Source organism: Pinus tabuliformis, chromosome 3_1 (assembly GCF_031772625.1).
Source record: "Pinus tabuliformis cultivar Carrire ecotype Pingquan chromosome 3_1, CPIR1, whole genome shotgun sequence".
Lineage (NCBI taxonomy): Eukaryota > Viridiplantae > Streptophyta > Pinopsida > Pinales > Pinaceae > Pinus > Pinus tabuliformis.
Window position 1 is genome coordinate 812087208 of NC_142301.1, and position 13407 is coordinate 812100614.

At 36.9% G+C, this 13407-nt stretch overlaps 2 protein-coding genes across 3 annotated transcripts; one reads left to right on the forward strand and one right to left on the reverse strand.

The window, feature by feature from the left end:
* Positions 1-1116: 1116 nt before the first annotated feature.
* On the forward strand, positions 1117-5860 carry LOC149189951 (uncharacterized). Of its 2 annotated transcripts, none has more exons than XM_089411988.1 (6): positions 1117-1660; positions 2027-2167; positions 3778-3909; positions 4055-4128; positions 4224-4286; positions 5592-5860. In XM_089411988.1, exons 1-6 carry the CDS (start codon positions 1606-1608, stop codon positions 5649-5651), a joined length of 525 nt encoding a protein of 174 aa, XP_089268114.1. In that variant the 5' UTR covers positions 1117-1605; the 3' UTR covers positions 5652-5860. The 2 variants fall into 2 exon arrangements, with proteins under 2 accessions (XP_089268114.1, XP_089268115.1); XM_089411989.1 differs by lacking the exon at positions 5592-5860 and adding an exon at positions 4438-5053.
* A 2481-nt stretch (positions 5861-8341) lies between these two features.
* On the reverse strand, positions 8342-11257 carry LOC149189952 (putative disease resistance protein At5g63020). Its single transcript, XM_089410386.1, has one exon. The coding sequence runs from the start codon at positions 11255-11257 to the stop codon at positions 8342-8344; it is 2916 nt and encodes a 971-aa protein (XP_089266512.1).
* Positions 11258-13407: the final 2150 nt, after the last annotated feature.

Below are 13407 nucleotides of genomic sequence, written 5' to 3' on the forward strand. Positions count from 1 at the left end.
CGACGAATGGTGAATAGTAGCAGAACATGTGTTTCCGCTTTGCAGATACAGGGCTCAAATCCGAAGATAAAGTAGTCAATTCAAATAATTGTAGGTTACAGGGTTCGAATCTGGAATCAAATAAATAAAATGCGGGTTACATGGTTCAAATCTAGGATCAAATAAATAAATTGCAGGTTATAGGGTTCGAATCCAAAGACAAAGTAATATAATCAAATAATTGCAGGTTACAGGGTTCCGAAAACAAAGTGGACGAAATTCGTCAAATTAAATTATTCTAATTAAAGAACAAGCATTAAAAAATATATTTATATATTAATAATGAATGAACAACTAAGCATTGAACAGAGGAAAGGAAACCAGACTCACATGGTTTTGCAACTGGCGATCAAACCCTACGAGCTCCCCCACAAGGAGCTGCCGAGATCCTTGCTTTGGAAGACTTAATTTCTGTTCTGCAGGGATTGGAAAAATTCATCTCTACATCGTTAAGAAGACTGCCAAGCAGACGGAAGTCGTCCTCGAAGGCCTGGAATGAGATCTCCTTAGCAATATCGTCTGTGGTGTCCGTCATGACGTCTAACGAGAGTCGAACCCTCGACCTCTGAACGCTGAATTACACTACGCCGCAGCTCAACAGTCGACCTCCCTCTCGTCCATTCATTTACAGAATGGAGAGATATTTACAGGGGAATATTTTCCGAATAATCTTTGGGTACTAATGGATACAGAGTTTTTGCATAACAGGGCCAGGGCCAGGGCCAGGGCCAGGTTCAATGCACAGTAGAATTTGGACGTGAAAAAGAAGGCAACTCAACGTATATTTGGAAAAAAACAATCAAAATGCAGTGCATGTTTATCAGATGACATTTCAAATCAACGGTCAAAAAAGTCTCACCTGAATAAAAGTGTTGACGATTATTGATTCATAGAAAAGCCTATCGACCTAAACGATTGTTGATGAATAGAAAGGCGTATCGGCCTAAATATGTCTCGAACGCGACTAGAAAGGTCTTAAGCCCGGAGATAGGACATGGGTTTAACCTTATCCGAAACTGGACTCGGTGGTGGCTATGGCAGTTGTTCCTTTCTCTTCCTTGGCTGCGTTGGCATGAGGGTTGGCGAATCGGTAAAACTCGTCATCCTCAATAAGCTCAGTAGTGCAAGATGAGGATGAGGTTACAGTTAAGGTTACAACTCATGAACAGCTCTATTGTATTTTTTTGTGATGGGCGCCTGCTTATCAGCCGTACAACGAAGTTTTCTTTCATAATTTATGCCTTTCAAACCCGCTGGCTGATCTTACTGGTAAAGCTTATTGGTCTTACTAGCTATTCAGCACCATCATACTTATCTCACCCATCCTATTCAGCAAGACCAGTAAGCAAGGCCGTTACACCTGCTTCGAACTCCTGACTATTATTACCCCGACTATGAAAATAAGGGCCCCGTTCGAGATGTTCCTGAATAGCCTGATCCAAAAGCGAGGAGTGCAACTTCACAAGTTCACTGTACGCGGTCCCAGGTCCAAAAGCCATATGATGCACCAGATGTGGATGATCGACTTGGGTTAGCTTTCTCATGATGCTTGGCTAAGTGGGCTACATGGGCAGGGGCATGTGGGTTAGATGCAAACCTGGCGTGCCAGTTACCCTTACAGGTTTTAGGTTTTTTGTTTTTGTTTTTTTTTTTCATTTAACTTTTTTAATATATTTGTGTCGTAGCCTCATGGCAATAAGCAAGGCCTATGCTCTTGGCTATTCTCAGTTTCTGATTCCGGTAACCCAGACTTGGAAATTGTTCCCCATTTTTATCTCTGGTCTTTAAGCTGGTTAGGCTAACCCCAGGGCTGCCTCTCCATTTTTATCTCTAACGTAATGGGGCTTGATCTTAGCCCTCTCTCGATGGGGGTGTGGGAATTCCTTGGCCTCACCATTGCAATTAACTTAAACTCTCTTGTTTTCTTCATGAACGAGGTCATATGGCTGACTGCCATTTCTTTTTTTCTTTGCGAGGGTTTGTGAAGACGGGTTGGAGGATCGATTGGCGGTGCAACAAGGTACCTTGGGTGCTATTGACCATGACAAGTTTGGTACCTTGGGTGCTATTGACCATGACAAGTTTAGGGGCAGAGATGAAGAGAAATTCAAAGGCCGCTGGAGTCAATGTAACTCCCATTATCTTCGGTGTTGTTCATTTTCATTGCTTTATAATTTCATTTATTATTTTTTCTCATTAAGTATTTCTGTCTTGACTTTCTCAAATACTAACCTTGTAATGTTCAGGTTATTGATTGCAAATTTGTCAGCAGAAAATTACTGCACATAAGAATACTTGGAATCACCAAACCTTTTAGTTATTTTCTCCAGTTTTATGCTTAATAAAGATCTCAGTTTAAAAGGAGGATTGTTGCTTGTAATTACTATGTAAAATTGTTTCCCAGTCATCCAAAGTTTATTGTCCGTGTTCAGTTCCCTTCTTTCTAGAAGAATATATTTTCACATTCTTATAAAAGTACACAATTTGGTAATATTTTGTTATACAAGAACTTTTTTTTTAATGGATCCTTCCACCTTTGCTCAGTGCATTGGCTTTGAGACCAGCAAGTTCATGAATTCACTCAATAGGTGGCCCTTGCTTTTGTGAAATTAAGCTTCCCAATAATCCAACAAAGGTTACTCCACTCCCTTTGCTTCTGCAAGATTCCTCTGCTCTGGATTCTTACATAATTGCTGCCACCTTTTACCTTGATGAAATTTCTTTTCAAAAGCAACTTACAGGTACAGGTTCATGGTAGCGACTTACAGGTACAGGTTCATGGTTGGGGAGAACAAAGACCACATACCCTTGCCTGGAGGTCGCAATTTATTCTGAAAAAGCCCGAAATCTCAGGAATTGCACTTAAAGAAGCCACTCAGGTTTGTTATCACCTAGGTTTGTTATCAGTTAGTTATTAGTGATAATATAAAGGTCAATGAGTCAACTAAGTCTTAGATTGACCAAATTTAACAAGAAATGAGTCAGGATCATGTTGTTTGTTGGGAATTTCATAGGGTAAAACGAGCATGCATCGAACGATTAATTTCTATTTCTCGTTATCGTGGAATTCGTCATCGAGATGGATTCCCTGTAATGGTAAACGTGTTTTGCTGGTAGACCGTGGTTAAGGCATTGTTTTTTACATAAAATTAGCTGCATTACTGGCCCTTCTCTAGCAAATTCTGAATTTGTGAAAAATCATCTTTATTTTTTTGAAAATCTGTGTTCACTGTCTTGCCTCTGAATATAGAAGTTGACCCAAAGTCACCATACCCTATAATTCATTTCAGATACTGTTTTTCAAATAATCTAGCTATAGAAGTTGACCCAGAGTCACCATACCCTATAATTCATTTCAGATACTGTTTTTCAAATAATCTAGCTATATATCATATGTGAAATCTAGGCTTCCACTGAAGTTCTTTGTTTGTTGCTAAATGATACACAGAGGTGATTTCTGTTTTATTTTGTCACTGAGGTTTTACAATGATGAAATGACATCTAATTTCATTTTATCACTGACGTTTTACAATGATGAAATGACATCTAAATGTAACAATATTTCATATTGCATTGTAGAGCCTTGTTACAGGAGAGAGATTTACCAGAGTTAATGGTACTTCTGCAGAGTAAAGGTGATCTTTACATGCTAAGATCAGAAGCAGACACAGATAGATTCCTTGACACATCTTAACATTTTGTGGGCTATTTTAGTGATATAATTATTTTATGTTGTAGATTTTCTCTGTATATGTGAAGGGATCATTGTTGAGGCAGCAACAAATCTTTTGGATTCTCGCCTTCAGTACAACACTGAACCGGTGTCTGCAACCATTTTACTGTTGCAAAGGATATCCAAACTTGCAGATGGTATGCAAGAAACCTGCTTCTGCTGCTTCTTGTCAGAAAATTTTAAAATGTCATGTGGTAGCTTTATAAAGGACATATATAAATGCTCGTGCAAATAATTTGGACACTGCTTATACCAGATATTTTACTTGAGAAATGCTGACAGGAAGGAAGGCATTGGTTGAGTTTGAGATGGATCCTAACAGGGAGAACAAAAATGAAAAGAAGACTTTAATTTGGGTTTGTGTCCTGGTGCTCTTCTTCCCCTAATTTTTAGTTATAGAGAATGGAAACCATTATGAGATGGTAATGTTATTTTGTCCTCTCTTTTCAAGGCACTGATCGTGCTTTTCTGCAAGCAATCCAACTATCGCCAAAATATAGTCATGATTATGTTGGTATGTGCATGTACAGTAGCAATTAGTAGATTTTCATCTTTGTAGAACTGTCTTGATTTTATGTTCAACGTGTGTTTATTACCAGTTATGCTTTATATTATGAGATGTGGACTATTGATATCTATATAATTGGGTTCCTTGTCTGTTAAAGTAACTCCGGGGAATACTGTCAAAATATTAGAGGTTGCAGGCATTTTCCTATATCTGGCACCAGGCGTGCAAGTGGATTATAGTGCAGAATCTTTTATTTCTAGGGAAGCAAATTTAACATCTATAATTGTATGAGCTATAACCACTTAATACAACTTTTGCCTGGAAGATAAAGCAGAAATTTAAGAGCTCTGCCAAGAACCTTCTGTGTTAGGATGCCATGATTATCTAAAGGGAGTTGTTTGATATGTTATGGTAATCAAATGAAGAAGATTTTTATCGTTTAAAACTCAGTCATGTGGATTATCTACGTCATGCCAACCCTGACTAGATGAAGTTTCAAGATTGAAATTTTTGCTCTCCCATAGAGCTGTCCTTGATGAATATGTTTTTTTTCATAAATTTTCCATTTGGGTTTTTTCCTCTGTTCTTCCAATTATCTCGCATTTCCTGCCCTATGTTTCCTTGTTAAGTGATCATAAAATGCCCCCTGGTACTTGTTTTTGCCTTTCAATCTGAGAATTTCTGTCGTCATTAAAATTAATCTGAAGTAACGAGTACTTTCCCCCGTTTATGTCACTCGTTTGAGAATGGTTCCTGCCAATTGAGATTACAACACTTCCACATGTTTGAAAGAAATCTCAATTACATTTCTTTGTTGGGAATTCCTCTATTCCTTTGTTTTTAATGTTTCCAATGGTTTCCAGAGGTATTTTATTTTGGAGGCGATGTGTAATTCGTTTTTAATGGTTTCCAATTGTTTATAGAGGTATTTTATTTAGTATTTTATTTTTTGAGAGAGATGCGTAATTATTTCAATTTTTTAGGAGGGAGATGTATAATGGTTGATAGCCACTTTCAACATTTTTTTTAAGAGGGAGATGTATACAATTTTTTTGTTGGGAATTTCTCTATTCCTTTGTTTTTAATTGTTTCCGGAGGTATTTTAGTCTGGGAGGGAGATTTGTAATTGTTTCAAAGGTATTTTTTAGGAGGGAGGTATTTTAGTTTTTGAGAGAGATGTGTAATTCTTTCAAAAGTATTTTTTTTAGAGGTATTTTAGTTTTCAACGGAGATGTGTAATTGTTTCAAAGGTACTTTATAAGAGGGAGATGTATAATTGTGTTGATAACCGCTTTCTACATTTTTTTTCAGGAGAGATGTATAATTGTGTTGATAGCCGATTTCTACCACACTGTAATACTTTCCAAGTGATCGCTCCGGCAGGGACTACCACTGCATGCAGCTGCAGTCCTTGTTTAATGATGATAAGGACCTCACGAGAGTTTAACGTTCGAGAGAATTCTTGCAAAGTTCCTGCAACTTAGGTGGCTCAGATCTGCAAAGAGTTTGGCTAAGTCAAAGTCTGCTATCTTCGGTCTGTAATTCTCGTCCAGTATTACTTGCTTTAATATCTCCGTGGATTAGCCTAATGTCAGATTCCTCGATTAATAAATGCATCACATTTAAAAAAAAATAAAAAACATTGACAAATTACATAATATACAAACCTGGAAAAGACCATAATCCAATTAAAGAAGAGCACTAAATATATTTAATGGGCAGTTAATCAACAATCAAGATAATTATAATAATTTACTATTCACACATTTTAGAAAAGTAAATTGAAACAATTTAAAAGATAAGATTGAACTTTCTTATTATTATTTTTGAGTAAGGTTAGATTTCAAAAAATTGAAATTGTCATAAAAGTCTAAAGAATCATGAACTATTTATCAATATCAATTACTTATCAACATCATTTTACTATCTCAAATTTTTTTTTTTTTTTTTTTTTAAATTTTTGATAATAAATAATGGTAATGGCCAAAACATAAATCATATAATGGTATCAAGCTTTTGCAAAAAAAGAAAGAACCCATTACACCAAAATTCACCATAAAGCCAACTTTCCCTTTTATCCCACAACTGGGAATATCTCTTTGTAATTTCTTCCATGTCTACAATAGACATAGCCACTTCTTTTACAATGGTCTCTCTAGTTCCTATATTTGTTATGGGACAACCATATACTCTTACTTTTTTGAAGAGTCTTCAAATCCATATAACCCTTTGGTAATATATTTAACGCTGTACATGCCATTATAGTAAATATTTTAATGAAGTCATTGCACCTTCCTCGATCATAGGCAACTCCTCTAATATAGGTAGCCAAGCAAGTGAAAATGTTTCCAACAGAGAAAATGTTCTTTTGTGACCAAATTTTATTGGAAAATTACTTGCTCTAGGGCAGTCAATGATCTCTAAGTGCCCTAAACCCTTGAGTTTATGTAAATGTGGAAGTTCTTCCGAGAAATGACAACTAGCAAATTTAAGATGGCCCAAATATTGAAAGTCATAAAAATTATAACCCATTTTAACCAAGTGAAAGCATTCTAATAATACTAATCTTCTCAATTTTGACATGTTACTTATGTCGTTGGGCAAATTTTGCCTCTTTGTAAGTGACAATGTGAGGGAATTCATTTGAGCCATCTTCCCCAATGTCCCACCACTAACAATTTCCCCATTATTTTGTAGTGGTAATCTTTAAGTTGGGTTAAACTTGCTAAATTGTGAATAGAAGCTGTTTTTGTCGATCTTGTATACTTATCTCTGTTCCAAAGAGCCTTCGAACCATAAGTTTCCAAATGCTCCAAAGATGTAAGCCTTGAGATACTGCGAGGTAGATATTGAAGATCTTTACAGCCCTCCAAGCTTAGTTTCCTTAAAGATCTCAGCATATGAATGGTGGATGGTAATTCTTGGATCCCAGAATAGGCAAGATCAAGGATCTCCAGATTCACAAGACTGGTAAAAGATGCAGGTAATCTATTGATGGGCATGTGTCTTAAACCCAAATATATTAGCTGGTCCAAACACCCGATATTCTTTGGCAACGATTTCAGTGACGTTCCACTTAAGGAGAACACCTTAAGGGAGATCATTCTCTTGATAAGCTTTGTCGGGATCTTTGTTAAATATGGATTTCCACTGAGAAACAATGAGCATATTTTTGTTGACGATGTGATTAGGGGAAAAGAAGTCAATCTGTTCTTGCTCAACAAAAGCCGAGTGCGGCCCAAACACTCATTTTCATTCAGAGCTGTCAAAGCCTTACCCACACGACAGTAGAAATTTTCTTCCTCCTCTGCCATTCGGAATCCGGATTGCCATATCACGCCGGGAGTCATGCACCCTGAAGCAGAGTACTTGCCCATCAAAGTCTCTCATCATTGGCTCGATCAAACAACGATCTGCTAAAACGTTGGGATAATATCCTCCCATCTCGAACGGATCAGAAGGGGGCCGATGCTCATCTTCCAGCGTCTTTGTGGCAAGTAACCCTTCTCCTATCCATAGGTAAAATCACAGACTGGGCATGAATGACTCTGTCTTCTATATAGCTTGCGGATAGACATAAAAAGCACAATTGCAAATTTACATCCTCATAGCCGAGTGCATCATAACTCAACTTAAGACAACTGCACACACTATCCACGTTTGGCAGTCTTTGGACAGCCCAATCCCATTGCTGTGGATGAGTACTCCTGGCCATTGCCCTTCCAACAACTTTGATAGTAATATTCTCTTCGAATAGAATATTACTTACTCTAATATCTCCGTGGATTAGCCTAATGTCAGATTCCTCGATTAATAAATGCATCACATTAACAAAAATAAAAAACATTAACAAAAATAAAAAACATTAACAAACTACATAAGATACAAACCTGAAAAAAACCATAATCCAATTAAAGAAGAGCACTAAATATATTTCATGGGCAATTCATCAACAATCAGGATAATTATAATAATTTACTATTCACATATTTTATAAAAGTAAATTGAAACAATTTAAAATATACAAGTGAACTTTCTTATTATAATTTTCAAAACATAAATCATATAATGGTATTAAGCTTTCGCAAGAAAAGAAAGAGCTCATTACACCAAAATTCACCATAGAGCCAACTTTCCCTTTTATCCCACAATTGGGAATATCTCTTTGTAATTTCTTCCATGTCTACAATAGACATGGCAACTACTTCTACAATGGTGTTCCCTCTAGTTCCTATATTTGTTATCGGACAACCATAAACTCTTACTTTCTGAAGAGTCTTCAGATCCATATAACTCCTTGGAAATATATTTAATGCTGTACATGCCATTATAGTAAATATTTTAAGTGAAGCCATTGCACCTTCCTCGATCATAGGCAACTCCTCTAATATAGGTAGCCAAGCAAGTGAAAATGTTTCCAAGAGAGGAAATGCTCCTTTGTGACCAAATTCTATTGGAAACTTACTTACTCTAGGGCAGTCAATGATCTCTAAGTGCCTCAAACCGTTGAGTTTATGTAAATGTGGAAGTTCTTCTAAAAAATGACAACTAGCAAATTTAAGATAGCCCAAATATTGAAAGTCATAAAAATTATAATCCATTTTAACCAAGTGAAAGCATTCTAATAATACTAATCTTCTCAATTTTGACATGTTACTTATGTCCGGGGGCAAATTTTGCATCTTTGTCAATGACAAGGTGAGGGAATTCATTTGAGTCATCTTCCCCAATGTCCCGTCACTAATAATTTCCCCATTATTTTGTAGTTGGAATCTTTTAAGTTGTGTTAAATTTGCTAAATTGTTGATAGAAGCTGTTTTTGTCCATCTTGTATGCTTATCTTTGTTCCAAAGAGCCTTGCAACCATAAGTTTCCAAATGCTCCAAAGATGTAAGCCTTGAGATACTGAGAGGTAGATATTGAAGATCTTTACATCCCTCCAAGCTTAGTTTCCTTAACGATCTCAGCATATGAATGGTAGATGGTAATTCTTGGATCCCAGAATAGGCAAGATCAAGGGTCTCCAGATTCACAAGACTGGTAAAAGATGCAGGTAATCTATTGATGGGCATGTGTCTTAAACCCAAAGATATTAGCTGCTCCAAAGACCCGATATTCTTTGGCAACGATTTCAGTGACGTTCCACTTAAGGAGAATGCCTTAAGGGAGATCATTCTCCTGATCAGCCTTGTCGGGATCTTTGTTAAATATGGATTTCCACTGAGCAACAATGAGCATATTTTTGTTGACGATGTGATTAGGGGAAAAGAAGTCAATCTGTTCTCGCTCAACAAAAGCCGAGTGCGGCCCAAACACTCATTTTCATTCGGAGCTGTCAAACCCTTACCCACACGACAGTAGAAATTTTCTTCCTCTTTTGCGATTCGGATTGCCATATCACGCAGGGAGTCATGCACCCTGAAGCAGAGTACTTGCCCATCAAAGTCTCTCATCATTGGCTCGATCAAACAACGATCTGCTAAAACGTTGAGATAATATCCTCCCATCTCGAATGGATCATAAGGGGGCCGATGCTCATCTTGCAGCGTCTTCGTGGCAAGTAACCCTTCTCCTATCCATAGGTAGATCACAGACTCGGCATGAATGACTCTGTTTTCTATATAGCTTGCGGATAGACATAAAAAGCACAATTGCAAATTAACATCCTCATAGCCGAGTGCATCATAACTCAACCGAAGACAACTGTACACACTATCCACGTTTGGCAGCCTTTGGACAGCCCAATCCCATTGCTGTGGATGAGTACTCCCGGCCATTGCCCTTCCAACAACTTTGATAGCAAGGGGAAGCCCTCTGCATTTTTTACACACAACCTTGGCTTTTCCCTCTTCTATGTTTGATGGCAGATTTCCATTATTATATGGAAAAGTATGACAAGCAAACAACTTCCAACTCTCATCTTCCGCTAAGTCCCTCATTGCTATTGTGTATTTATCTGCAACTCCCGTTTTTAGGAGTGCAGCGCGATCCCTAGAACTGACAATAACTTTGGAGTTGGAGTGGATCCTTACATGGAGGCACAGTACACCTAATTCCTCGAGCAATTCCCCAGCATTCCATCCCCATATGTCATCTAAGAATAACAAAAACCTGGTGCTCTCCTGCAGTGTGTGAGTCAACCATAGCTTTACCTCTTCTTCGTTCATATTTTCGCCCAAATTTACATTTTTTTGTGCGGCTATTTGGGTACAGAGTGCATTTCTAAGACTTGTAAAAGAGGGACTTTGGGAAACAATGAGCCAAAGTAATAAACCATCCCGAGAATTACTGCGTACCTTTTGGCTATTGAAGAGCGTCTTCAAAAGAAGAGTTTTTCCGCATCCACCCTTGCCAACAACGCCAATGTTCTTCGCCTCTGCTACATCTAGCACCAACTTTTCGAGAATCGAAAATGCTTTATCCTGTCCCACTATAAGGGGCTCTTCGATCAATTTCATCTTTGCAGAGCCTGTTGGAACAACAGGGCCATGGGAAGTGCTTGAAGAAGCTAAGGCTTCTATGCCTTCCTTGATCTGCCCAAGTTCCTCTTGGAACTTTTGAGTTTGACCCTCTAGTAGCTCTGGAATTAGGGCCAATTCAACCAAAGGAGACAATTTGATATGTTCATTGATCTCTGAAATCAAATTGGTGATCCTCACGCTGGTTTGATAGCGAGAGATAATGTTACACATTGGTATTGTGTAAGGTTGCACTATTTTAGATGCCTGCTGGAGAAGGGCATCCAACTCTTTAAGCCATCCATTTACGGCTGAAGCCTTATCTTTTTTCTTTCTGTTTATATCTGCTCTATATTGCTGGATCTCTGTAATGATAGGCTTGATTTTCACTACCAGATCTTTTAGAGACGCCATTTCCTTCTGACAGCGAATCGCAATGTTTATGCGATCAAGAATCTGGTCGATTGTTTTGTTGATACTAACCCCGATAAATCCAGAGACGAAACCTGGATCAGGCATGATGTTTTCGATAATTCCTGGACAACCTCAATTAATAAAGTGGAAACTCTGGAGTCTGAACCAAACCAAAATCTCAGGACAACATTATCTTCGGCACCACCAACACAAATATTAGACGGATGAGGTGAAAGCAACACAAGTGGGAGTAGATACCAGCCATCAATGTGTGGGCATTCTGTAAATTCATTGAATTTTGCAAAGTTCATCAATTGACGCTTTCCTTATCTCGATATTACTCCTTGGAAGGACTCCAATGGCTGGTTTTATGTTTTCATAATATTAAATCCATTTTCACCATAAAAATAATTAAATACTTCTACAATCAAATTAAAAAAAATTCACCAAAATTTTCACCAAATACCACGGACCAATTTGCGACCTCAGTATACCAGGCCAATATCTATAATGTTTTGGACATATATTTCTTTGCCGTATGGAGATTTTCTCATATAAGATTCTATTTTACTTTGACGGTATACTCCTCTTGTTAACTTTTTGACAATGCAAATTATTTTATTGACTTTTTGGCACATGAAAATTACTTTACTTTGATAGTAAACCTTTTCCCTTACTTTTTCGGAAGATAGCACATTTCCTTTCCGTACTTCTTTGACATTTTGGCATCAGGCAAATTATTTTATTTTGACTTTTTGGCACATGAAAATTACTTTAATTTGACAGTAAACCTTTTTCCTTACATTTTCGGAAGATAGCACATTTCCTTTCCATACTTCTTTGACTTTTTGGCACGGGCAAATTATTTTAATCTGAGAGTAAATATTTTTTTCTCACTTTCCGTAAGAATATGGAAAATTTTTCGGAGCTTTATTTTACTTTGATTTTATATATATTTTAACGATATAAAATAAAAATATGATATTCATTATTCAAGGTTATTTTAATAATTATTATTTAGAAAAAAATTATGCTATTTTTATTTATGTGAGAAAGAAAAAAAAAGGTTAAAAATAGTTTATGGAACAAATTGTTTTTTCATCGGGTCGACCCATTTCTTGTGAAGACTCACAATAAATGCTCACAATTTTTCGACAAACCCTTCCCTAAATATATTATCCTAAGAGCTAGTTACAAGAATATCTGCATAACTTTCCATGTTGTCTTTAGGCCTCACATTCTAAAATGAAATGCTTTTCTGTTTCCACTTTTCCAAAAGAACAAAAAAATACACTCTTTCCTCCCACATTTCTTTTGGCCCTTTCCAGCACCTTGCTTGTTGATGAGAATTAGTCCTTAAGTGAGCAATAAGAATTTTGGCTCTCGAAGAAATATTGGCCTCTATGTACGCTTTTTGTTGATGATTATGAGTGACATTAAATACTTCAATATAGTACTTTTTCTCTCTCTAGCTCTTTATCCCAAATAAGCTTGTGGAATTTATCCATAACAAAAGCTTTTATCTCTTTCCTGTTTATGGGACACATGTTCAAGCAAATACCCCATTTACTAAACCATTTGTTGTTTCGCTGCACCCAAGTTTTCTCTCTTTTGCACAATATGTCATTAAAGACAATCTTAGGCCATCTGCGCTTTTCATTTGCTCAATTTTCTTTTTCTCTCTCTAGCTCCTTATCCCAAATAAGTTTGTGGAACTTATCCATAACAAAAGCTTTTTTCTCTTTACTGTTTATGGGACACGTGTTCAAGCAAATACCCCATTTACTAAACCATTTGTTATTTTGCTGCACCCAATTCTTCTTTCTTTTGCACAATATGTCATTAACGACAATCTTAGGCCATCTGCGCTTTTCATTCGCTCAATTTTTTTTAAATAATGCTTTTCATTCGCTCAATTTTTTTTAAATAACTTATGACTCGCAGCATAACAATTGATTCACTAAGAACAACCCATGTTTCACTTAACAATATAGCATAAGGAACTGCACTTTCAATTTTGAATTTATTTGTAATCAAACGATTTTCTCAAATTGTTTCCATTGCATGTAGAATGCACTGCTGACCCACAGTTCACAATCATAGAGAATCACTAGAAGCCCAAAAAGAGTTGGAGTGGTTTTCCAGTCCCATAACTTTGCCTCTTTACACCTATTTTGAAAAGCATAAAATGATTTCCAACCCTCCAAAGTTCTTTTCTTTCTACAACCATCCCAACTTAGATTTTTGTTGAAGTC

Excerpts from the sequence above, each read along its gene's own strand:
- LOC149189951 (XM_089411988.1), top strand. The coding sequence starts at position 1,606 with ATGGGCAGGGGCATGTGGGTTAGATGCAAACCTGGCGTGCCAGTTACC. Across the intron at positions 3,910-4,054 it reads GATATCCAAACTTGCAGATG|GAAGGAAGGCATTGGTTGAG; the intron begins GTATGCAAGAAA and ends AAATGCTGACAG. Across the intron at positions 4,287-5,591 it reads ATATAGTCATGATTATGTTG|GAGAGATGTATAATTGTGTT; the intron begins GTATGTGCATGT and ends ATTTTTTTTCAG.
- LOC149189952 (XM_089410386.1), bottom strand. The coding sequence starts at position 11,257 with ATGCCTGATCCAGGTTTCGTCTCTGGATTTATCGGGGTTAGTATCAAC.